A 25,718-nucleotide genomic window follows, 5' to 3' on the forward strand; every position below is an offset into this window, starting at 1 on the left:
CCCGACTCCTCCATGCCCCTTGACAGTGGTTGCAGGCTTTCTGGTAGGTCTGCCGTGTTCCTCTATACATTACTAATGTTCCTTCTAAATTGCAAGGCCGCACCACTCAGAAGTTCCTGTGCAGGCCATGCACAAGGCAACCCCTTTAAGTTACTGCACAGGCAAACAAAAATTTAAAGGGCACACGCAACACACAAAAAAAATTGCAGGTTATGTTGCACATCATCTGATCGAAGTCCTCATCTGTGTCCCATGCATCATAATTCATGTGCAGGAATCTGGCACCCAAACTCTCCTTTCTCCCTGCCTGACTGTAGCTCACTCGAGTTCAGTGACTCATCGAATGCAGAGCCCACCTCTATGCTATCTTCTGAGGTGCTCACACATCCGATATCTGAACTGGCGGTTGTGAGTGTGAGATCTTCTTCCTCCTCACTCAGCTCTCTGTCTAAACTTTTATGCTCCTGCATTGCCTGCTGGCCTGGCAGCAGCTCTTGGGAATTTGAAAAGACACAAAGGCAGAGTTGGGGGTGGGGGAAGGGGTGAAAAGCAAGAGGTGCATGTTTACATCATATACAGCTTGCACACCATATTAGTTATCGTGGTGAGGGTGAAATGTGATTTGCAAGGTGCATTAGGGAGAACAATACTGTCATCCTCATTGGCTTTATTATTTCACTGGCTACAGTCGCATCCACTCCAATTATTCCCAACACCATCCCTTCCACGGGGATGAGCATATGCAGCCATGCCTGCCTCGCCTCTCCTCCAGTTAACTGTTGCTGATAATGATTATGGGCCATCTTATCCTGTAAGAAAGAGAAATGTGCAATACACTTGGGTAATATGCCTGCCATAATTGAAGAGCTGACAGTGCATGAAAATCACCCTCCCCACCCCCCTGCTGAGCGAGAGTCGGCACCATGGAGAATAAACCTGTTGTCCTCTCTCAGGATGACAGAATTTGTTATTCCACCACCGTAACTCCGCCAGTGCTCCTGCTGTTGCCTGTCCAGACAACCATCACCCTTGCCATGGTTTTGCAGTCCCCAGAGTTCAGAGCTGCTTGAGGGCTTCCTTAAAGGCTGGCTGCTGTTATTCCCCCCAGTACGAGTCAGCAGCCTTTGACCAGAAAGGCTGCAACAACGGGGATAGCACTACATTGGAACATTACACCAGGAAAAAGCAACCGCAAGACAGGCACTAAGAGAATGTAGAGAATGTTTAACATCGCGTATTGGGTGTTTGTCAATTAAAATTTGTATGGAGTGGTTGCTTTATAGTGGCTTTTATTTCAGGATTGTGTCAAGTGGTTACTGCAATGATCTGTAACTGAGAAATGACATGGCCTGGAAGTGTTAAAATCAGTGGAACCTGATTTGAATGGTGCCAGTCTAGAACATGGATGTGCTAGCTGCCTCCTCCTCTTCCTCCTCCTCTTACCGAGGTGCACACTGAATCCATGATGATGATAACTGTGACCTCATGATAAGCAGGTTGCTATTCAGAGGGAATACAATGAAGTCCCCACTCCTCGTGTACAGAAGATCTGTAACTTTTCAGATGCACCGATGGACAGCAAACTGCAAGATGTCGGCTATGTTGCCTGTTCCAGCCTGGAAGGAGCTGCTCTTGAAATATTTCAGGGCCACATTACTTTCTTGGTCACTGGCAGTGCGGTTCTGATATTGCAGGTCTGATTCTGAAAGGTGGCATAATTCTGTGACCACCTCCTTGGTGAATTGCAAACACCACGCACATTGCACCTGGCTTAGGTGGAAGTAGGAGAGTGCTCCAGGAAGGCCCGAGATGGGTAAGGTCTCCTGTTGTGAGCCTGTTCCCACCTTCTTGTCCTCCCTTTGCAAGCAATTTTTCTTTGCTGCCTCTGCTTCGTTGCCATCTGATGCTGCAGTCCAAGAGAGACTGCTACTATAGCCCCATGATCAGGAGCAAGTGGTTGCTTAGGACCCTTGAAGTAGTAGCCAAACCTTTCTTATGTGATTCACCATCGCCGGCATCTTACAAACTGTTGTCAACTCCTCCGACTTCAATAAGCTCAGTAAACGCCAATAGAAAGTAACAAGCAATTAACATCCAAATGGATATTCCCTTTTAAATGCTGATGGTGGTTGGCAGGATTGGGTGAACGGTCCATTGTGTTGCTGGATGCATGTTTAGCTGTGCACATTTAAGAGAGGGCCAAAGCTAGAGCAGTGAGGCTGAAAATGGCAGGTTGGACGTCAAATCAGCATTAGGGTCTAAGTGACATCACATTCTGCTCACTCTACATACTTCAGTGCACACACAGAACGCCAGCACGAAAACAGTCAAAAACATGACGTATGGCATAGACTGCACTGGAAGTGGGCAGAAGTGGCAGAGGTGTCTTATTTCTATTAAACCTACAGCTATGGCACCTAACCTACCAGCAGTATAGAGCTGAATTTTGTGGCCTAAATCTCATCAGGCAGCTCTTGCACTTTAACTATGCACTGTACATTTAATTAGCATGGAAATAATTTATTCCATCCATACAATATACTGACAAATGAAGGTTACCCCTTAAATGAATATGACTGTAGTGTGTAAATATATAAATTTATTTTAAGTTGTTCACTCTGTCAGGACGAAAAAAGAGCGACATGAATATTTCTTAATTTGTTTTGTCCTTCACCATACAAATAAGTTAAAGGAAACTAAGTATGGTAGCCACGCAATGTAGCAGCAAGTGGCCCTTAAACTTAATCCTGACAAGATATCTAGATACTGTACTGACCAATCACTTGTGGTTCAGTACCTCCACCCGCTGTGGAAACTACCAACATGTTTTCTTATCACATATTCGGTGTTGCAATGGTGGTTGTTTTCTCAATCGTGCAACTATGTTTCAGGTTTTGACTACACAATAGCAAATGTAGGACAGGGTCTTTGACACTGAAAACACAGCATGGAAATTGAGTTGAACTTGTAAGAACTTATGAATTTTTAGGAACTGCTATAGGTTATTAGTATGAGGTCCAATAAATCTTCTGTAAGGGAACAGCCCTGTATAGATTTGCATTTTTATGATGCCTTATTATGTTAGAAATAACCCAGGTCACTTCAAATACATACAATTATTTTGTACTGGTGATGCAAGTGCTAGGGAGACAATCGAATGGTAAAAATGGATCTGGCCCTGATAAATTGGAATCAAAGATTAGCAGGCAAAACTATAACTGAACAACGGGTTACCTTTAAAGAAGGGAGAGTTCAAGTATATTCCTGTGAAGGAGAAAGATAGGACAAACACATCCAGAACTCCCTGGTTGACGAAAGGATTAGAGATTAAGATGAAGCAAAAATAGTGTGCTTATGACAGATGCTAAGTGGATAATACAATTGAGAATCAGGCTGAATATAGAAGGATCAGAGAGGAATTGAAAAAGCAAATAAGAGAAGCAAAGAGAGAGTACGAGAAGATCTGGCAGCTAACGTACAAGGGAATCCAAATGTCTTCTATAGGCATATAAATAGTAAGATGTGGTAAGAGGAGGAGTGGAGTCGATTGGAACCAAGAAAGGGATTTATATGCGTGGGCAAGGGGCATAGCTGAGGTACTAAATGAGTACTTTGCATCTATCTTTACCAAGGAAGAAGATGCTACCCAAATCATGGTGAAAAGGAGATAATTCAGACACTAGAAGGTTTTAAAATTGATAAGGAGGAGGTTTTGGATAGGCTGTCTGTGCTTAAAGTTGAAAAAGTTCCAGAAGAGGATAAGATTCATCCAAGGATAATGAAGGAAGTGAGTGTAAAAATTGTGGAGGATTTGGCCATAATTTTATAATCCTCCTTGGATTCGGGGCTGGTGCCAGGCGACTGGAGAATTGCAAATGTTACACCTTGTTCAAAAAAGGATTTAAAGATAAGCCCCGCAACTATAGGCCAGTTCATTTTAACCTCGGTGGTGGGGAAGCTTTTAGAAACAATAATTTGGGACAAAATTAATAATCACTTGAGCAAATGCAGGTTAATTATGGAAAACCAGCTTGGATTTACATATGAATGAACATACATACGAACATACGAATTAGGATCAGGAGTAGGCCATTCGGCCCCTCGAGCCTGCTCTGCCATTCAATATGATCATGGCTGATCTGAATGTAACCTCAACTCCATATTCTGCCTTCCCCACGATAACCTTCCACCCCCTTGTTAATCAAGAATCTATCTAACTCTGCCTTAAAAATATTCAACGACTCTGCTTCCGCCACCTTTTGAGAAAAAGTGTTCCAAAGACTCATGACCATCAGAGAAAAAAATTCTCCTAATCTCTGTCTTAAATAAGTGACCCCTTATTTTTAAACAGTGACCCCTAGTTTTAGATCCTCCCACAAAAGGAAACATCCTCTCCACGTCCACCCTGTCAAGACCCCTCAGGATCTTAAAGGTTTCAATCAAGTTGCCTCTTATTCCAGTGTATACCAGCCTAACCTGTCCAATCTTTCCTCATAAAATAATCTGCCCATTCTTGGTATTAGTCTAGTGAACCTTCTCTGAACTGCTTCTAACGAAGTTACATCTTTCCTTAAATAAAGAGACCAGTACTGTACACAGTGCTCCAGATGTGGTCTCACCAGCACCCTGTACAACTGAAGCATAACCTCTCTATTTTTGTAATCAATTCTCCTCACAATAAATGATAAAATTTTATTAGCTTTCCTAATTGCCTGCTAGACCTGCATAATAGCCTTTTGTGATTCATGCACTAGGATACCCAGATCCCTCTGATCTCAGAACTCAATGGCAATCTCTCACTATTTAGATAATAAGCTTCTTTTTTATACTTGCTGCCAAAATAAACAATTTCACATTTTTCCCACATTATACACCATTTGCCAAGTCATTTATATAAATTGTAGAACATTTGTTAAGGGAAAATCATTTTTAACTAACTTGTTAGTGTTTTTTGAGGAGGTAACTTGAGGGGGTAGATAGGGGTAATGCTGTTGATATAATGCACATGATCTTCCAAAAGGAATTTATTAAAATCCCGCACAACAGACCTATGTGCAAAGTTAGAGCTCATGCAGTAAAAAGGACAGTAGCAACATGGTTACGGAATTGGCTGAGTGACAGGAAACAAAGAATAGTGGTGAACAGTAGTTTTTAGAACAAAAACAGAATTACCTGGAAAAACTCAGCAGGTCTGGCAGCATCAGCGGAGAAGAAAAGCGTTGATGTTTCGAGTCCTCATGACCCTTCAACAGTAGTTTTTAGGACTGGAGGAAAATTTAATAGAGGGGTTTCCCAGGTATTGGTGTTAGGACCCCTGCTCCTCCGATATATAAATTGGTGCCCGAGACCTTTGTATGCAGGGCACAATTTCAAAATTTGGGATGACACAAAACTTGGAAGCATTGTGAACCATTGGAACCATGAGGAAGATAATGTAGAATTTAAAAAAGACATAGGTTGCTGGGAAGGGTGGACAAGTAGCAGATGAAACATAATGCAGAGAAGTGCACAGTGATTCATTTTGGTGGAAGAACACAGAAAGACAATATCAAATGAAAGGATACAATTCTAAAGAGGTGCAGGAGCAGAGGAACCTGGGTGTGGATGTGCATAAGTCACTGAAAGTGTGTTATAACGCAGCAGATGTGTGCCAGGTGGATCAAATCCACAAGGGAAACTTGATTGTGCTATCATAATGGCTTTGCAGTATGTGTTTATTTTGAGATGTGCGCCCTAAATTCAGAAGTAATAAGTCCACCAAGACTTTAGAGATTTTTTAAAAAATTAAAATTAAACAGAACCAGCAAATTAACACAATACCCTGGACAGTGGAGTTCAAATTGGCTCTCTCCAACTTCAGGAGGCTTCATTCCCTTCTATTAGATCTTACAATGTCTTCTCCTGACACAGCCTCAATCTCCTTATATATATGTTTCTCCCTTTTTAATATGTAAATTCCATTGTTTCCATATGTCTTTTGAACTTTACCTTTCTCATAATATAAATCTTCTCATGTTGCCACTATATATTGCCAGTAACCCTTGAGAAAAATAAACACATTCTTAGCTTGTTTGTCTGGCTACTTGTAAACAGACTGAGATCCCTTTGAAAACCAAATCCCCTTTCATCTATCTAAAAATGCAAATTCCCTTTACATCTTACATGCTAAGACCCCAACCATATTCACTCATTAGCATATTAAAGCACTTCTACACCTTACTTCTTTTGATAACTTCACCTTCAGTCTGCTTGGCTACAAAATATAATTAAATCACACACAAGACAGAAAAACACAGCCCCCATAAACCTACTTCACAATAAAGCAGAAAAATATTATGAAAATTATTATACAGTCATGACAAGGTGGTAGGACAGGTTGAGAAAGTGGTTAATAAAGCATAAGGCACCCTGGGTTTTATCAATCGGGGTAAAGAGTGCAAAAGCAAAGGAGTTATGTTAAACCTGTATAAAACACTAGTTTGGCCTCAGCTGGAGTATTGCGTACTGTTCCAGGTACCACAATTCAGGAAGGATGTGAAGACTTTAGAGAGTGTGCAGAAAAGATTCAAAGTATGGTTTCAGGGATGAGGAACTTCAGTTATGTGGAAAGTTTGGAGAAGTAGGAGCTGTTCTCCGTGGAGAAGAGAAGATTGAGAGTTTTGATAGAGGTATTCAAAATCATAAGGGGTCTAGACAGAGTAGTTGGGGAAAAAAATGTTCCCATTGGTTGGAAGATCGAGAATCTGAGAGGGCAGATTTAAGATAATTGGCAAAAAAAGCAATAGTGTCATGAGGAAAAGCTTTTTTCACACAACAAGTGAGAGTGTGGCAGACATAGGGTTAATTGAGGCTTTCAGAGGGAATTGGATTATTATCCGAAAAGAAAAAAATTGCATGACTACAGGAAACTTGGCCGGGGAGTGACACTCGATGAATTGCACCTTCAGAAGGCCAGCACAGATATGACAGGCTGAAAGGCCTTCTGTCCTTAACCATACTATGATTCTAGTTGTGCACAAGCATCTGCAAATAGAAGCTACATTAATAACCAAAATTTGGTTGAGGAATGTAGGCCAAAGCACCTGGAGAACTCTTTGCTCTTCAAATAGGGTCATGGGATCTTTAGGATTCACCTGAACAGGCAGACTCGATTTTGTACCATTTCAAATTATAGGAGGGCAATAATAAAATTGCAGACTGGGCATATAATTTGCAAATTAAGTTCAAAAGTTAAACGTGAGGAGGTAGGAAGAATTTTTTTTTATTAATTGCAAGGTGCAAGTCCAGGTGAGGGAGAGGAACAAAACAAATCATTGACATTTGCACCACAGGTTAGCAAGGCCGTAACAAAAAGCAAACCAACAATATGCTTTATTTTTTGAAGGATAGAATTGTAAAGTAGAGAAGTCATGTTAAACCTGGATCGAATTTTGGTTAGATTACTCTTAGAGTACTGCGTGCAGTTCTAGTCGCCATATTATATATATTTTTTAAATTTATTCTTTCACAGGATGTGGGCTTAGCTGGCTAGGCCAACATTTATTGCCCATCCCTAATTGCCCTTGAGTAGGTGGTGGTGAACCACCTTCTTGAATTGCTTCTGTCCATGTAGTGTAGGAACACCCAAAGTGCTGTTACAAAGGGAATTCAGGATTTTCGCCCAGCAACAGTGAAGTAACGACAAAATAGTTCCAAGTCAACATGTTGTGCGGCTTGAAGGGGAGCTTGCAGCTGGTGTCCCATGCATCTGGTACCCTCTTCCTTCTGGGTGGTAGAGGGCACAAGTTTAGACAGTGCTGTTGAAGGAGCTTTGGTGAGTTCCAGCAGTGCTGCTTGCAGATGGCACTCACTGCTGCCGCTGTGCGTCTGTGGTGGAGGGAGTGAGTGTTGATGGTGGTGGATGGGGTGCCAATCAGTTGGGCTGTTTTGTCCTAGATGATGTCGAGCTTCTTGGGTGTTGTTGGAGCTACATCTAGGCAAGTGGAGGGTATTCCATCACACTCCTGACTTGTGCCTTGTAGATATTGGACAGACTTTGGGGAGTCAGGAGATGAGTTACTTGCTGCAGGATTTCCAGCCTCTGACCTACTCTTGTCGCCACAGTATTTATGGGCAGAGTTTTCTGCCTGCCGGGCGGGCAGGCCCAACCCAATCTCTGGCGGGCAGGAAGCTGACCCCCGCCGGAGAAGCGGGCCCCGCCACCGACTTAAGTGGGCGGCCATTTAAGGCTCGCCCAGCGTGCCGCCCGGTGGGAAGCGCTATGCGCTTCCTGAGGGGGGGGGGGATTCCCCAAATGCGAGAGTGCGCTCTTTTGCGCATGCGCACAAAAGAGCGCACATCTCTCTGAGGCTAAGTGCTGCCTCAGGGAGATCGCTGAAAGTTGTCCAAACATTAAAAATAGTAAAAAAGTCCTTAATATGTCCCCTTCATGTGACAATGTCACACGAGATGGGACATATTAATAAATTTCACAAAAACTTTATTACACTTTTTTAAACCCTACATGAAACCTCATCCCACCAATGGATGAGTTTTCATGTTTTTTCAGAAGCCCGCTGGGGCTCCTGGCCTGCCCACCAACCTTAAGGTTGGACGGGCAGGGCCATTAATTGTTTTAATTATCCTGTCAATGGCCTCAATTGGCCATTGACAGGTCGGTGGGCCCGCAGCTGATTTTGCTGTGCCCCCGCCTTCCTGAAAATTTAAATGAGGCAGGATAGTATTGGGGGTTCCCCCCGACGTCATCCCGCGTCATTTTGCGCAATGGCGAGCGGGCCCTGCCCCCTGCTCACCAATGGCAAAATTCAGCCCTATATGTCTAGTCCAGTTCTGTTTCTGATCAATGGTAACCCCCACAATGTTGATATGCTGCATACGGACATAGACTGCTTCAGTATCTTAGGCGTCGCGTATGGTGCTGAACCTTGTGCAATCATCAGCGAACATCCCCACATCTGACCTTACAATGAAGTGAAGGTCGTTGATGAAACAGCTGAAGATGCTTGGGCACAGGACACTACCCTGAGGAACTCTTTAAAGGATATAGAGGCCCTGGAGAGAGCGTAGAGAAGATTTACAAGGTTGATGCCAGTAATGGGTGGGTATAGATATCAGGAAATGATAAACAACCTGGGTCTCTTTCTCTTGAACAAAGAAGACTGTGGGATGACCAAATAAAGGTCTTTAAAATTATGAAAGATTTTGATAGAGTGGATACAGATATTGTTCCTCTTGTGGGGAAGAGCATAAATGCAGGCCAATATAAGATAGTCACCCAGAAATCCAAAAGGGAATTCAGAAGAAATGTTTTTACCCAAAGAGTAGCAAGAATGTGGAACTCATTACCAAAAGCAAATAGTATTGTTGCATTTAAGAGGAAGCCAGATAAGCATATGAGGGAGAAGGGAATATAGGGTAACAATGATAGATTTAGATGAAAGATTTGAGGAGGTTTGAGTGGAGTACAAATGCTGGACAGGTTGGGGCGAATGTCCTGTTTCTGTGCTGTTTTTCCTACATAAGCCGATTGTGATCCGTCGTTTCAAAGCTTGTAGTTTTGAGAAAGACCATAATAAAAGGGAAACTGAGAAAGGAATTTGATCCTTCCAGTTCTAAGTAACCTAAACCTGAAACTGAGATTGGAAACCAAAACTTCAGGTAAGACTGAAACTGGGTGAAACCACATAAAAGAGGACAGAGCAGAGCCATCCAAGCTCAAGCTCAGATGACAATCTCAGCGGTGCAGTACAGGCAGGCTGAAGAAGCCAGAGGGTAGATCCAAATGCTGAGAATAGGCAAATGTACAGTTGCTACAGTTGTTTCTGTTACTTGAAGATAATATTGATGGCATGTGCCATGTCGACCATCATAAGCAGAGTTGAGGAGATTCTGCAGACATGCTATATTTGGTGATGACCTAGCTTGTGGAATTTGGATTGGTTGTGTGCTGTTGTTGGTTGGTAATCAGCTTAAAGTCTAAAAGAAGGGGAACTCAAATTCTTTACAAAGAAGACAGAGTTTTAAAGGACTTTGTGACTGAGGTTGATGACATGTAGGTTGGGTGGACTGCTCAGCCAATTTGTAAGATCTGCCTTAGTTGTATCTGCTATTTAACGTATATTTTATAGTCAACCGCAACTTGCCTGTTAATTCATGTTTAATTTCTGTTGATTGTGGGCTTTAGATTATAGGGCGGGGGGAGGGGGGCTACCTAAGATAGAAATTAGTTTTCCTTTGTTCGCCTCTTGTATAGTAAAAATTGTTTTGTTTTAAATTTTGGAATGTTGTGGCTTTATTCTTCCAGTCATTAACTAGGATTTTCTATTTTTTCTTAAATTACTGGTCTTGACCGAGATCATAACAGTATGTATTAGCCATCTGAAGTGTGCCATTGTGATAGCATTTATTCAAATTGCTGCATACTTGATTCAGTTGCATGAAGAGGTTCCTATTGCTGTAAATGGGACAGGCCAAGATAGATACAGTCACTGAAGCTATAGTTTCTTTCTTGACTGCAGGACTTCTTATTGGGTCCCTGTAATCTTTTGTCACACTTTTTTTTTAAACGGGATGTGGGCTTCACTGGCTGAGCCAGCATTTATTGCCCATCCCTAGTTGCCCTTGAGAAGGTGGTGGTGAGCTGCCTTCTTGAACTACTGCGGTCCATGTGGTGTAGTTACACCCACAGTGCTGTTAGGAAGGGAGTTCCAGCATTTTGACCCAGTGACAGTGAAGAAACGGCGATATATTTCCAAGTCAGGATGGTGAGTTACTTGGAGGGGAACCTCCAGGTCGTGGTGTTCCCATCTATCTGCTGCCCTTGACCTTCTAGATGGTAGTGGTCATGGTTTGGAAGGTGCTGTCTAAGGAGCCTTGGTGAATTTCTGCAGTGCATCATGTAGATGGTACACACTGCTGCTACTGTGTGTCAGTGGTGGAGGGAGTGAATGTTTATGGATGTGGTGCCAATCAAGTGGGCTGCCTTATCCTAGACGGTGTCCAGATTCTTGAGTGTTATGGGTGCTGCACTCATCCAGGCAATTGGGGAGTACTCCATCACACTCCTGACTTGTGCAGGCTTTGGGGAGTCAGGAGGTGAGTTACTCATCACAGGATTCCTAGCCTCTGACCTGCTCTTGTAGCCACAGTATTTATATGACTAGTCCAATTCAGTTTCTGGTCAATGGTAACCCCCAAGATGTTGATAATGGTGGGATTCAGCCATAGTAATGCCATTGAACATCAAGGAGCGATGGTTGGATTCTCTCTTGTTGGAGGTGGTCATTGCCTGACACTTGTATGGTGTGAATGTTACTTGCCACTTGTCAACCTAAGTCTGGATATTGTCCAGGTCTTGCTGCATTTGGACATGGACTGCTTCAGTATCTGAGGAGTCGCGAATGGTGCTGAACATTGTGCAATCATCAGTGAACATCCCCATTTCTGACCTTATGATGGAAAGAAGGTCATTGATGAAGCAGCTGAAGATGGTTGGGCCTGGGACACTACCCTGAGAAACTCCTGCAGTGATGTCGTGGAGCTGATTTGACTGACTTCCAACAACCACAAGCATCTTCCTTTGTGCTAGGCATGACTTCCAAGCAGCAGAGACTATCCCCATGATTCCCATTGTCTCCAGTTTTGCTAGGGCTCCTTGATGCCACACTCAGTCAAATGCTGCCTTGATGTCAAGGGCAGTCACTCTCACTTCACCTCGGGAGTTCAGCTCTTTTGTCCATGTTTAAACCAAGGCTGTAATGAGGTCAGTTGCTGAGTGGCCCTGTTGGAACACAAACTGGACATCAGTGAGCATGTTATTGCTAAGCAAGTGCCGCTTGATAGCACTGTTGATGACCCCTTCCATTACTTTACTGATGATTGAGAGTAGACTGATGGGGCAGTAATTGGCTGGGTTGGATTTGCCCTGCTTTTTGTGTACAGGACATACCTGGGCACTTCTCCACATAGCCGGGTAGATGTCAATATTGTAGCTGACACCGCCTCTGTGTTTATCATCCAAATGCACCTTTCTGTATGAGATTAAAAATGTATTCCATCTACAATCCTCCATCCCTACCTCCACACATCCTATTTATGGACAAATTTTTGACAATTTTCTTCATGTAATGTTCTTGTGGTCTTCACTTTTCCAATAAAGAATGAGCCCAACCTCCCTTACTGTTTCTCATAGCAGAATCACCATCATTGCTCACCTTTGTATGTTCTTAAAGGATGATAATATTCTTCCTTTGGGTGGTCAAAACTCCATTCGGTACACCAGATAAAGTCTGACAATTACATTGTACAACAACATTATAATTTTCTTAACTTGTCTCCATCTCTCAGCTAAGGCAACTCAGCATAATTTTTGCCTTTTTTAGTACATTAGATTACTAAGATTCCATTCGGCCAATTTTTCATTGAGTTTTCCCAAAATGTTTATTTTCACTGTTGATTTGATGAATTAAGCTACTATAATATATGTAATATCTTATGATTGCTACCTGCTTCATATTTGGTGTGGCTATGTAGGACATTTTAGATACTCTGTAGAACAAATACATTCGAAAAAATGGTGTTTTCCTTAGCTGAAATTGTGTCTGTAATGGAAGATGTTTCCAAGCATGGGTTAAATTGTTTTTAATAAAACCCTCCTTAGATAGTCAGTCCTCTTATAATCGTTTAATTAGTTATGGAATCAAGCCTGTTTTTTTTAATTAACGTGATTTCAGATCCAATTATCCTACTTCGTTAATACGTTATATCTTATACGCATAGCAAGCCTGTCCTTCAAGTTTAATAAAGATAAGATAGTACTTTTTATGAAATATTAATGAAATGTGGAAAGTTTGCGTGAACACCATTGTTTTACTTAGTCCTGAAACCTTGCCCTATTACGCAGGCAAAGCAAATATTTGTACTTTAAAGCTAAATATTTAGCCTCCTTTTGAACTCTATTGATAATGCTCTGTTCCTTAATACTTCAGCTGAAATAAATGTTTTGATACATAGTGCTGCTGGGCAGGTAGTTTTCCAGTGATTGGAACAATTAGCTTTCAGAGTTGATTTCGATGCCACAATGTACTTGAAACAGCTGCTTTGAAAACTCTTACAGTGACAACAATATACACCGATATGGCTGCATACGTACCAACAGGAACATGGCTCCTTGCCCATGTGACTATTTCCCAATGTAAACAAGAGTTGGCAGACAAGTGACCTGCAAGATGCACCACAACAAAACCCAACCATGACCTTGGGGACATGACATTTACACAGGTGCACTTTCCAGCAGGATCGTAGCCATATTTTACACTTTTCTTCCTGTTTGTATATGGCTGCGGCTGACATGTGATAAAAGCAGACTTGTGCATGCTGTTAGGTTTGCACGGTTACCTGGGGAATAGCTCAGCCATGCAGACCAGATACATGAGTACCATGATTCAAACAGGGCCAAAAGATAAGAATTCCCGAGGTGAGTGACTGCCTTTGAGATCAAGGCAGCATTTGACGAGTGTGGCATCAAGGAACCCTAGCAAAACTGGAGTCAATGGGAATCGGTGGGGGAAAACTCTCCGCTGCTTGAAGTCATACCTAGCACAAAGGAAGATGGTTGTGGTCATTGGAGGTCAGTCATTTCAGCTCTACAACATCATTGCAGGAGTTCCTCAGGATTTGTCCTAGGCCCAACCATCTTCAGCTGCTACATCAGTTACCTTCCTTCCAGATAAGGTCAGAAGTGAGGATGTTCACTGATGATTGCACCTTTCGTGACTCCTCAGATATTGAAGCAGCCCATGTCCAACTGCAGCAAGACAATATCTAGGCTTGAGCTGATAAGTGGCAAGTAAAATTCATGCCACACAAGTGCCAGGGCAATGAAAACTCCAATAAGAGAGAATTAACCCTTGACATTCAGTGACATTACCATCATTGAATAGCCCACTATCAACATCTTGGGGATTACCATTGATCAGAAACTGAACTGGACTAGCCATATAAATACTGTGGCTACAAGAGCAGGTCAGAGGCTAGGAATCCAATGGCAAGTAACTCACCTCCTGACTCCCCAAAGTCTGTGCACCATTTACAACGCACAAGTCAGGAGTGTTATGGAATAACCTCCACTTGCCTGGATGAGTGCAGCTCCAGCAACACTCAAGAAGTTCAACACCATCTAGGGCAAAGCAGCCCACCTGATTGGCACCCCATCCACAAACATTCACTCCCTCCACCACTGACGCATAGTGGCAGCAGTGTGTACCATCTACAAAATGCACTGCAGGAACTCACCAAGCATCCTTAGATAGGACCTTCCAAACCCATGACCACTACAATCTAGAAGGACAAGGGCAGGAGATAGTTGATGGGTTCTTGGAGGAAGGGCTGTTGTCAGTGATGATGATGGGACCCACTACACCTTGGTTTTAAAATGAGAATCCAAGATGAATTACTAGGAGTGAAATAACCCTGATAAATCTAGCACCAAACCTGCAATATTTTAGTGTGTATCTGTTTAACATGTTTAATTATGTTTTTAAAAAGGAAGTGAATTTTTTCCACCTGGAAGTTCCCCTCCAAGCCACTCCCCATCCTGACTTGGAAATATGTTGCCATTCCTTTGCTGCTGGTTCAAAATCCTGGAACTCTCTCTGTGGGTGTCCCTAAAGCACAGGGACTGCAGCAGTTCAAGAAGGCCTAGCCAGTGAAGCCCACATCCCCTGAATGAATTTAAAAAAAACACATCCCCTTGGATAAGCTTGCTGAACTATCAGAGTGCAGGTCTACACTGAGTTAAATGACCTTTGTGGGAATAGCAAAAGGTGCTAAAATAGGCTTTAGAGTGCTGTGCTTGTGTTAGGGGAAAAAATATTGATGGTGTTAGCTGAGGATGTCAAGATATTGGACAGAATTTCAAGACCACTGCCTATCAGAAAGACCTGTTGAGCCAAAGTGGATCCCAAATGGAAGTTTCGCTTGAGGTCAGGAATGCAGGGCTGCATAAAACAAGCCACACCTTTGGCTTTCTGCCCCATTCCCTTTAAAGATCAACGTCCCCCACTGCCTTTAGATTTGTAAAACCAACGCCTCAGAATGACACTACAATTCTGTCAAATTCCATCACCACCTCTCCAGCCTTCCAACATTCCGCTGACCAAACAATTCTAGCAAAATCTGGTTTATGTTAATGCTGCTAATCCCCAGGATACTACTCAAGTGGTGCAAAAACTCCAGACTCTCCCTAGTGCTGCAAAATCTTATGCTGCCAACTGCAGTGCTCCCATCCCTTACCAATATCCCTAGTGCTGGGAAATGACATTAACGTAACAGTCTGAAGATAGTCATATGGACTCAAAACGTTAACTCTTGTCTTTCTCTCCACAGATGCTGTCAGACCTGCTGAGTTTTTCCAGTATTTTTTGTTTTTGTGTAACCTAACACTCCCTGTGCCACAACCGCTCCCCCACCCCCACCCACAGTCAACCCACCACCTTTTTATAAAGTCGTTAAAGCTACGAGTCATTCCATGCTCCAGTGCCACTAATCAAATACAAACAGTATGTACATCTTGCTGAAACCTCCTAGGCTTTGGTGTACAGACACAATAAAATTGAATATATAGCCCAGGAACTTAGGTAAACAGAATTGCTGAACAGTTTAAAAAAAAACAAGGATAAAGATGCAATTTGACTTATTCAGTTGCTGTAAAACAGTGGCTCTGATATAACATTGTACACTATGTTGAGTGACATCTATATTCTTATAAGACAGTGCATTCTCTTTATTGTTGAGTGAAGTACAAATGATACAATTGTATCTTTATTGTACATGTACTGTGTCAGACATATAAAAGAAAAAATCCCGTACGACAGAATAAAAGGATTTAGACACCTGGATGTTTGTTCTTCCGCCACAGGGCAAGATTTGTCTGAACCAGTGGCCCTGACCGAGCTGGAATTTTCTGGGTCAACTAATGTTAATATTGTCTGCTGGGTCAACGATACCAGGGGATATGGTTCGAATTGGGGCAAAGAAAGTTATCCTGTATACTTCAAGTGCCGTAACAGTTTGTAGGCCCTGAAGGCCACATTAAATACATCTGCCTCTCAGCAGTAGCATAATACATTGTACATTGGAAAAGGAAAAAAAGACATTAAAGAATGGCAACATCAGAGCAATGGAGAAAGAAATTCACCTATGTTTTTAATACTGTTTAACTAGGCTAGTTTGATAAAGGAAAATGTTTCATCATAGCAAATTTTTTGTTATGCAGATATTTAGACAAAAGTTCTTCGGCAGTGGCTTGTCCTGACAATAAGCTGATAGAACACTGAAGAAATTGAAGATGCGAAACAAAAGATGTCTATTTAACGCGTTTTTAAAGTATTTTTCTTTTTGTTTCAGCACTCCCCATCAAAGATGATTCACTGTGGCACTGTGTGGTCTTTTGCTCGATGTTTAGTTCGTAGAAAAATCATAAACCAAAATAATCTTGAAGATAGCAAACTATGTCGCTGTTTGTCCACCATAGACCTGATAGCACTGGGAGTTGGTAGCACTCTCGGAGCTGGTGTTTACGTTCTAGCTGGTGAGGTTGCCAAATGGGATTCCGGACCCAGCATTATCATCTCTTTCCTAATTGCGGCATTGGCTTCAGTGATGGCTGGTCTGTGCTATGCAGAATTTGGGGCCCGTGTTCCAAAGACTGGTTCTGCATATCTATACAGTTATGTGACTGTTGGTGAACTCTGGGCATTCATCACAGGCTGGAACTTAATTCTTTCTTATGTCATTGGTAAGTGTTTCTTACGTACATAAATAACAAGTAAATAGCAAGTAATTAGGAAAGTTAATACAATGCTATCATTTATTGAGAAGGGAATTGAATACAAACGTAGGGAGGTTATGTTTCAGTTGTACAGAGCACTAGTGAAACCACATTTGGGTGTTGTGTACAGTATTGGTCACCTTATTTAAGAAAGAATGTAAATACGCTGAAAACAGTTCAGAGAACGTTTACCAGACTAATTCCTGGAATGGGTGGGTTGTCTTATGAGGAAAGATTGGACAGACTAGGCCTGTATCTGCTGGAGTTTAGAAGGGTAAGAGGGGACTTGATTGAAGCATATAAGATCCTGAGAAGTCTTGACAGGGTGGATGTGGAGAGGATGTTTCCTCTTGTGGGAGAATCTAGAACTAGAGCTCACTATTTAAAAATAAGGGGTCACCCATTTAAGACAGAGGTGAGGCAAAGTTTTTTCACTCAGAGGGTCGTGAGTCTTTGGAACTCTTCCTGAAAAGGTGTTGGAAGCAGAGTCTTTGTACATTTTTAAGGTAGAGGTAGATAGATTCTTGATAAGCAAGGAGGTGATAGGTTATCGGGTGTAGGTGGGTAGCAGATTTCAGGTTATTATCAGATCAGCCATGATCTTATTCAGTGGCAGTGCAGGCTCAAGGGGCTGAATGGCCTACACCTGATTCTTGTTCGTATATTGTATAACTGAAGTTCACTTTCCATTTATTTTTGTGCATTTCTTAATCTTGGGTTATCCTGGTTTTGCTGAAGATTAGAGAAAAAGATGCATTAATAGTTATCCTAAAGCGATTATGTTTATATTTTATGGGAGTTAGGTTCTGCATTAAGCTGAAGAGAAACAATTTCTTTCAATAAGCTGCTAGGCAGAGTTTTAATTTTAGTTATTCCGTTTTATGTTCAGCCAAGGGTATGGTGATGCAGTCGTTATGTCGATGGCTGGCATAGGAAAAAAAAATTATGAAAAGTTGACTTCTTGAATGTTACCAAATCCTAAGTTGGTTCACTCATGGAGCCTGCCTTTATCAACTTTGCTGGGTCATTTCAGAAGCCATGAAGAGTCAACTATAGTCAATTATAAAAGAATTGCTGCAAATCATATTGGTAATCATTATGCTAATGCAGTTTAAGATGAATGGCCACCAGCTTTTTGGCAATTATGCTCCAGCTCCCTTATGGGATGAGCTCCTAATTTGAATAGGATTTACATCTCAAAATGTTCAAATTGCCCCACCTCAAGATTTCAGAGTTACACGTAAGCTCACGTGTTTCAGATATTTCACATTGCATTGTTGATCCTACCGTGATCTCTGGTCTCTTTCAGGAAATTTCATAGAGCTTTGGAAAATGAATTATTTTGGAGTACAAGTGATAGTGTTGTAGTCTAATGGGATACCTCTTGTGTATAGCCTGGAATATTGTCGCGATCCAAGCAACAATTATTCATCCAATGAACATTTTGTTTTTCTTACTTTTCACAGGTTGCCAATGAAACACTAATGTGAATCCATAACTTTGTTGTATATGTTCATTTGTCTTTGCACTTAGGTACTTCAAGTGTTGCCAGGGCATGGAGTGGTACCTTTGATGAACTTGTTGGCAAACAGATTGGATATTTCTTTGGCACATACTTCAGGATGAATTCACCAGGATTAGCAGAATATCCAGACTTTTTTGCAGTGTGTCTTATATTATTATTGTCTGGTATGCTGAGAATAAAGTTTTAGTATGTCATTTTACAGTAATCTGGGAAAGACATTTATTGTAATGCTTATGAAATGGGGGAAATGTCTAATTTCTTTTACTGCAGGGTAGGATAATGAATTTAAGGAGATTTTTCAAGTAAAATTTCACATGACATATTAATGTATCAGTTGTTCCTTAAGTGGAAAGACTTTATTTAGTTTATACAGGGATAAAACAATTTCCCTTTGCAGAGAAATTAAATATTTTGAGGGCAAAAGTCTTTGACATTTCTTTCCAAAATATTTTATTCAAGTTCTTATTTCATGCAATGCCCACAAGTAGCCCAGAATGTCACCTGTGCCTGTTCATATCTATCAGAAGTATATCAGAAAGATTTCAGGGTAACCTGGGAATGCCCTAGACAAGATGTCAAACTGCTGCCAAGATATAAGTGTTGTGGGAAACCATTCGGATGAAATTTGCTGTACAGAGCAACAGGCACAGACTCTGCTGTACCTAAAACCTATCTCATTTCCTGAAACAAAACCAAAAATCTGCTGATTTTGTGCGATAAATATCTAGGCTATATTCTTCTATATTTACTTATATCTGTTGTGAAAACATTTTCCTGTCTGTGGAGAAAAAAAACAGTAAATTGATGCATTTATACTTTGAATATTCTATGCACCTTAGGTCTTCTGTCATTTGGTGTGAAGGAGTCTGCTTGGGTTACTAAAATATTTACGGCCATCAACATCGTGGTCCTTATATTTGTTATTATCACGGGATTTGTGAAAGGAGACATAGAGAATTGGAAGATCACTGAAGAGTCGCTCATAAACTTCACAGCTATTACAAAGTAAGTTTGCTAAAAGGAAGTGGATACAACAGAAATAATTTATCCCAAAAGTTATTTTGCATTTGAAACAGTGGGATCCTTAATTTGAGAAAGTTTTGAATCTTGCAACAAAACATTTTGCTGTTGAGAGACATAACTTTGGTTAATAATTTACCTTTCTGCAGTTAATGCAGCACATTGGGCAGAATTTTACATCCCCCCCGGGCGGACGCGCACCTGACCTGATCGGGTGTAAAATAGCACGCAGTGATGTCAGGTGAGTGTCCCAAAGTCATCGCGCACCCGGGCGCGAGCGGGTGCCACAGCCGCACTCGCCATTAATTAAGAGGCTGCAATTTAAGCCATCAAAAAGGCAATTGACAGTGATTTTTTTGTTGCCTGTGTGATTTCACACTCGACGCACATCGCACAAGCAAAACGGGCAGGCGGCCAGCCAACATTTTCAAAAACCCCATCCACTGGTGGGATAAAGGGGTCAGCAGCATTGCCTTTGTCAGTAGAGGGGAGTTTGGTACATAGTTTGTTGCTGGTGACTTATTGGTTCTTGGCAGCTTCATCTCTGCTCGGGGCTTAATTCTTAGCAATTGCAGGCTTCATTTCAGGACTCATTGGCGTCTCCAGGCCCCTGGAGGATTCCGGTGGATTCAGGCCATATGGACCCTTCCAGGTATAAGACAGCCTTCCATTATCCTGGTAATGGGGATTGGGGTCTCCACTGGTGACACCTCCTCTGAGGAGGAAGAGAGGGGGCAGAAGGGAGAGAAGGCCAGGTGTCCCAATGCAGCTTCCAGGGGAGCGACCTGTGAGAGGAGAGGCACAGGCACAATGGGCGCAGGGCTAGCAGGAAGTCCAAGGTGGAAGGGGCCACTATCCTGCTGCCAGGGTTTACAGGCAGTGATGCAGCTACCTCAATATGTCCGAGGTGCAATGCCGAAGGAGGCTCTGCCTCTCAAGGGAGACCACAATCTCCATTTGCCAGATGATTGGGCCTAAGATCAGCTCTGAATGTGTGGGTGGTCACCCCATGCCAGTGACTCTGAAGGTCACAGTAGCCATCAACTTCTATGCCTCCGGCTCTTTCCAGGGCTCAGTGGAGGATCTGTGCGGAGTCTCCCAATCAGCTGTCCACAGTTGTGTCAAACTGGTGACAGAGCTCTGTTCAGGCCCGTACTAACCTTTATTCTTATGGTATGGACGAGGCCAGCCAGGCTGAGTGAGCCAGAGGCATTGCAGTGATTGCTGGGTTCCCCACATCCAGGGTTCATCGACTGCACATGTGGCCAGCGGGTCAGCCGGGTGCCTTCACCAACAGGAAGGGCTTCCACTCCATGAACGTGCAGACAGTTTGTGGCCACAGGATGCAGATTCTGCAAGTCTGTGCAAGGTACCCTGGCAACTCCCATGACGCTTATATCCTGAGACACTCCCAGGTGCCGAGGCTCTTTAGTGCTCCAGCCCAACTGGATGGTTGGCTGCTGGGTGACAAAGGCTATCCGTTGAAGAGGTAGCTCATGATGCCTCTCCGCCACCCAAGAAAAGAGGCAGAGAAGCATTACAATATGAGTCATGCCTCCACAGGGGCAGTGATAGAGAGGACCCTAGGTATCCTCAAGATGTGCTTTTGATGCCTGGACCGTTCAGGGGATGCACTACAATACTACCCCATGTGTGGGTGGCACTGATAATGTTGCATGATTGTGCCCTCCACAATCTGGTTCTGGCAAGGGGGGACCTACTGGAGGAAGTGGATCTTGATGCACCTGCAGAGACCACAGATGACGAGTGCAGTAGTAAGTCAGAAGAGGAGCACAGTGAGGAGAATGCTGAGGGCATGGAGGCAGGCTTCATTACTCCAGGGAGGCAGGGACACCTTGATCCAACGCTTCTTCAACTAGACTACCAAAGATCAGCTTCAACCGCATACCAGGGCTACCTCCATCCCAGATGTCTGAAATCACCCTTTCATTTGCACCCAAAGTCTACTCAGTGCCTGTGCAATAAAGTTCAGAGCCACTCACGTCCAGCATTACACACTGGCGTACCCTGCACCAAAAAAGTAAAAAGGGAACTGTATTCCGGCCATAACGACAAAAACAAACAAAAACAGAAAATACTGTAAAAACTCAGCAAATGCTGGAAAAATTCAGGGTTGAGGGGGAGAATTTTCTCCCTATCGGGGGGTCTAAGTGGGAGCAGGCGGCAGGTGCACAGCCGATCGCTGCCCACGATCAGCTGTGCACTGCCATTTTACTTGGACAGGCCAATTAAGGCCCGCCCAGCGTGACGCGCATCTGGAAGCGCTTAGCGTTACCTATGCAGGCGGGCAGAGGAGGGAGAGTCGGGGCCTGTGATGCACGAAAGAGCGCAGAAATCTCCCTGAGGCAGCTCTGTGCCTCAGGGAGATTAATTTGATTGTGGAAAATGGAAAAAAAAGAATGAAAACAATTATTCAGGCATCTCCCCTCATGAGCTGGGACATGTCTATGAATTTTAATAAAATTTTTTAATTAAAGTTATAAACACTTCATGAAACCTCATCCCACTTGTGAATGAGGTTCCATGAAAAATGCGAAGGCCACCTGGGCTCTTCGCCTGCCCACCAACCTTAAGGTTGGACAGGCAGCCCAGACAAGTGCCTCAATTAGTTAATTAACAGCCTTAATAGGCCTTTGACAGTTTGGCAGGCGTGCAGCCGACTCTGGTGCGCGCCCGCCAAACTGAAGATCTGGATGAAGCGCGGTGACATCGGGACGCACGCCTGACGTCACCCCGTGTCATTTTATGTGTCAGTGTGTGGCCCCACCCCACATGCCGAATGGAAGATTCAGGCCAGAAAAAAATGAATTTTTCCAGCATTTTCTGTTTTTGTTCCAGCATTTTCTGTTTTTGTTTCAGATTTCCAACATCTGCAGTATTTTGCTTTTATGACAAAAACAAAATTAATCTCATTTAGCCAAACCACAAAAATTTACATAACCTTCTCTGGTCTTCATTCCCAGATCAGTAAAGATAATCTAAACATAAATGAACAGAAAATCACCTGTGAACTGTCCCTCTTGTGCTCGTGGTGCCTTTAACTTATGTTTCCGAGTGCTATGTCTTGGTGCAACCCCCCCACCTCCTGCTGGCACCAGCATTGGAGACAGCCTGCTGACTCTGCTGTGTTGTTGGTCTTGATGACCTTGGCAGTCTCCTCTGGCCAGTGGGGCCTGTGCTGGCTCCGCCTGGGAGGGAACGGCCAGTGCCACAGTTGGCATCTCTCCAGCCACTGCAGCCTCATCAGATGCGACAGTCAGTGACAGAGGGGTAGGCTAAAGGAGCTGCTGCTGTCAGCCAGAGCGCCCTGAAAGGAGCCCGCAAAGACGGCAGGCAGCTTGTGCATCAACGTGATGTTGTTCTGGACCTCCCTGCTCGCCATTGATGGACAGGCACTTAGCTGGGATACTGGGTGCCTCATCCATCTCCCACACTGGCACTGACCACCTGGAATTGCAGGTCTGAGCGCAACCCCAGGAACCCCTCATTCTGTCCCTGGAGCTGCCTCTCCATGAGAATCGCCAGTCTCTCAATGAAGGAGGCATTGCGCTCGGCCATGTGGGTCATAGCAGTGCTCACTTTCCGCATGGGCTCCTCCACAACGGAGACCATGGCACGCAGACCCTCATGGATTTCCACCAGATGCTCCCTCGCATCCCATTGGACATCCAGTATCTGCCGCCTAATGGACGACTCCAGAGGCTCATCTTCTGCCTTCGACTGAGCATCGTCCTGGTCCCCAGCAGTCCTCCAACTGCTGGCACCCTGGGACTCTCTGCCTCCATCTGCCCCTCAAGCGAGTGTGAAGTGCCCTCACCAATGTGCACCAACATTCTAGCCACCGATCTAATGCCCACCAAGGTACTGGTATCAGCGCCAGTGCCTGCTTCAGAGAGCGCAGCTGCAAGTGAAGTCCGGTGGTCCTCTGGCATCAGGGGTAGCCTTTCAGGGTCCACAGAGCAATTGTATGTTGGCGAACCAAAAAGGGAGAACAAGGATATGTTATTAGTTAAAGTCATCACACTGCCACTGTGCATGCCGGATACCCTGGTGAGACAACGGAGATCTGTATCATGATGCCATTGTCTTTCAATGAACAATGGGGACTCCAGGTTCAAGGCTCCCATCAATGAAGGGTGTACACTAGAAAGGTTGCAGAATCTGAAACTCTCACCCCTGTGCACTGCATTCTTACCTTCATCTAGCACCTCTGGCTCTCCACTCCCAGTTGCACGGGGAGCGTACTGGTTCTCAAGCTCTTGGGCGTCCTACTTGAACCTGCTGAGCAGCAGGAGGTTGGTTGGGCCCCCGCCTGTACATGACCACTCTGCTTGGTTATGGCTCATCTTCTCCTGAAAGGACAGAGGAGCATTGATTAGTCCACTCTCTACCTGCAGCGACATTGCAACCTGGCCAACACCAGCTGAGGAACACCTTGCAGGGCACATACGAGTCATGGCCCTTGAGCCACAAGGCACTCAGTCCAAGCAGCCAGGGCTCAGCCCCTTGGCCAGCTCCGGCGTCATTGACAGTTGACACTCAGACTCTAGCACCCTTGAGATCCACGGGGGGACGGCCACACCTTAACACTTCTACACACTGACCCATGCCAGGACAGTGCGCACCCTTCCTGAGCACAACAGGTCATTGAACCGCATCTGGCACTGCACCCATGTGTGCCACACAATGTCATGGCTGCTCACCAGTGCTGCCACCACCTCCCATGCCCGCTTGGTGAGGTGCGGTGGCCTCCTTCTCCCATCTCTGGGGACAAGGGTGTCCCTCCTGGCAGCCACCTTCTCCATCAGGACCGCGAGGCACTCATCTGAAAAACGGAGTGCCGAGTGCCCACCCAATTTGCCCTCCCACCTGGCACCTCCAGCCGCACTCGACTACATAACTTGAATGCTGGAGATGCAGAGGAGACGTTCTTCTGTGGCAGCCTTCCATGGGCTGCCTGGGCGTTTTTAAACCGGCTGCCGGGTCACCATTGGACTCGGCGCTTCAACAGGCACCCACCCCCTCCTGACCAGTGATGAGCCGCTTTTCATGCTGAGCGAGCTTTGACAAATTTCCAGACCAAAGTAGATAAATCTCCAGGCCCAGATGAAATGTATGCCAGGCTGTTGCATGAGGCGAGGGAGGAGATAGCAGGGGTGCTGGCAATAATTTTCAATACCTCTCTGGCCATCGGAGAGGTGCCAGAGGACTAGAGGACAGCCAATGTGGTACCGTCATTCAAGAAGGGAGGAAGGGATAAACCAGTGAACTACAGGCCAGTCAGTCTAACCTCAGTTGTGGGGAAACTATTGGAAACAATTCTGAGGGACAGAATTAATCTACACTTGGAGAGGCAGGGATTAATCAAGGACAATCAGCATGGTTTTGTTCAGGGGAGGTCATGTCTGACCAATTTGATTGAATTTTTTGAAGAGGTGACCAGGTGTGTAGATGAGGGCAATGTATTTGATGTGGTCTTCTTGGACTTCAGCAAGGCTTTTGATAAGGTCCCGCATGGGAGACTGATAACAAAGGTAAGAACCCATGGGATCCTAGGCGATTTGGCAAATCGGATCCACAATTGGCTGAGTGTCAGGAAGCAGAGGGTGATGGTTGAGGGGTGTTTTTGTGACTGGATGCCTGTGTCCAGTGGGGTTCCACAGGGATCAGTGTTGGGTCCCTTGCTGTTTGTGGTATATATAAACGATTTAGCCTTGAAAGTAGGAGAGTTGATCAGCAAGTCTGCACATGACACAAAAATTGGTGGGGTGGTAAATAGGAGGAAAGCCTTAGATTACAGGAGGATATAGATGGGCTGGTCAGATGGGCTGATCAGTGGAAAATGGAATTTAATCCGGGTAATTGTGAGGTGATGCATTTGGGCAGGACAAACAAGGCATGGGAATACACGATGAATGGTAGGACCCTGGGAAGTACCAAGGATCAGAGGGACCTTGGTGTGCATGGGATCGATCCCTTAAGCTAGCGGGACAGGTAGATAAGGTGGTTAAGAAGGCATATGGGATACTTGCCTTTATTAGCCAAGGCATCGAATATAAGAGCAGGGAGGTTATGCTAGAACTGTATAAAACGCTGTTTAGGTAACAGCTAGAGTATTGTGTGCAGTTTGGGAATCCGCATTATAGGAAGGATGTGATTGCACTAGAGAGAGTGCAGAGGAGATTTACCACGATGTTGCCTGGGCTGGAGAGTTTTAGTTATGAGGAGAGATTGGATAGAATGGGGTTATTTTCCCTGGAGCAGAGGGGATTGAGAGGGGACATGATTGAGGTGTATAAAATTATGAGGGGCATTGAAAGGGTA

General features: G+C 44.0%; 1 protein-coding gene across 1 annotated transcript in view; it reads left to right on the top strand.

Annotated features, from left to right (window-relative positions):
* Nucleotides 1–25,718, top strand: part of slc7a2 (solute carrier family 7 member 2) — a 198,697-nt gene that overhangs the window by 99,187 nt on the left and 73,792 nt on the right. The window contains exons 2-4 of the mRNA XM_041191056.1: nucleotides 16,405–16,795; nucleotides 18,362–18,517; nucleotides 19,193–19,358. Of these exons, the coding sequence (XP_041046990.1) occupies nucleotides 16,420–16,795; nucleotides 18,362–18,517; nucleotides 19,193–19,358 (698 nt within the window). The 5' untranslated portion in view covers nucleotides 16,405–16,419. The remainder of the gene's footprint in view (nucleotides 1–16,404; nucleotides 16,796–18,361; nucleotides 18,518–19,192; nucleotides 19,359–25,718) is intronic.

The sequence above is a fragment of the Carcharodon carcharias genome, chromosome 1 (genome assembly GCF_017639515.1).
Source record: "Carcharodon carcharias isolate sCarCar2 chromosome 1, sCarCar2.pri, whole genome shotgun sequence".
In the NCBI taxonomy this organism is placed as follows: domain Eukaryota; kingdom Metazoa; phylum Chordata; class Chondrichthyes; order Lamniformes; family Lamnidae; genus Carcharodon; species Carcharodon carcharias.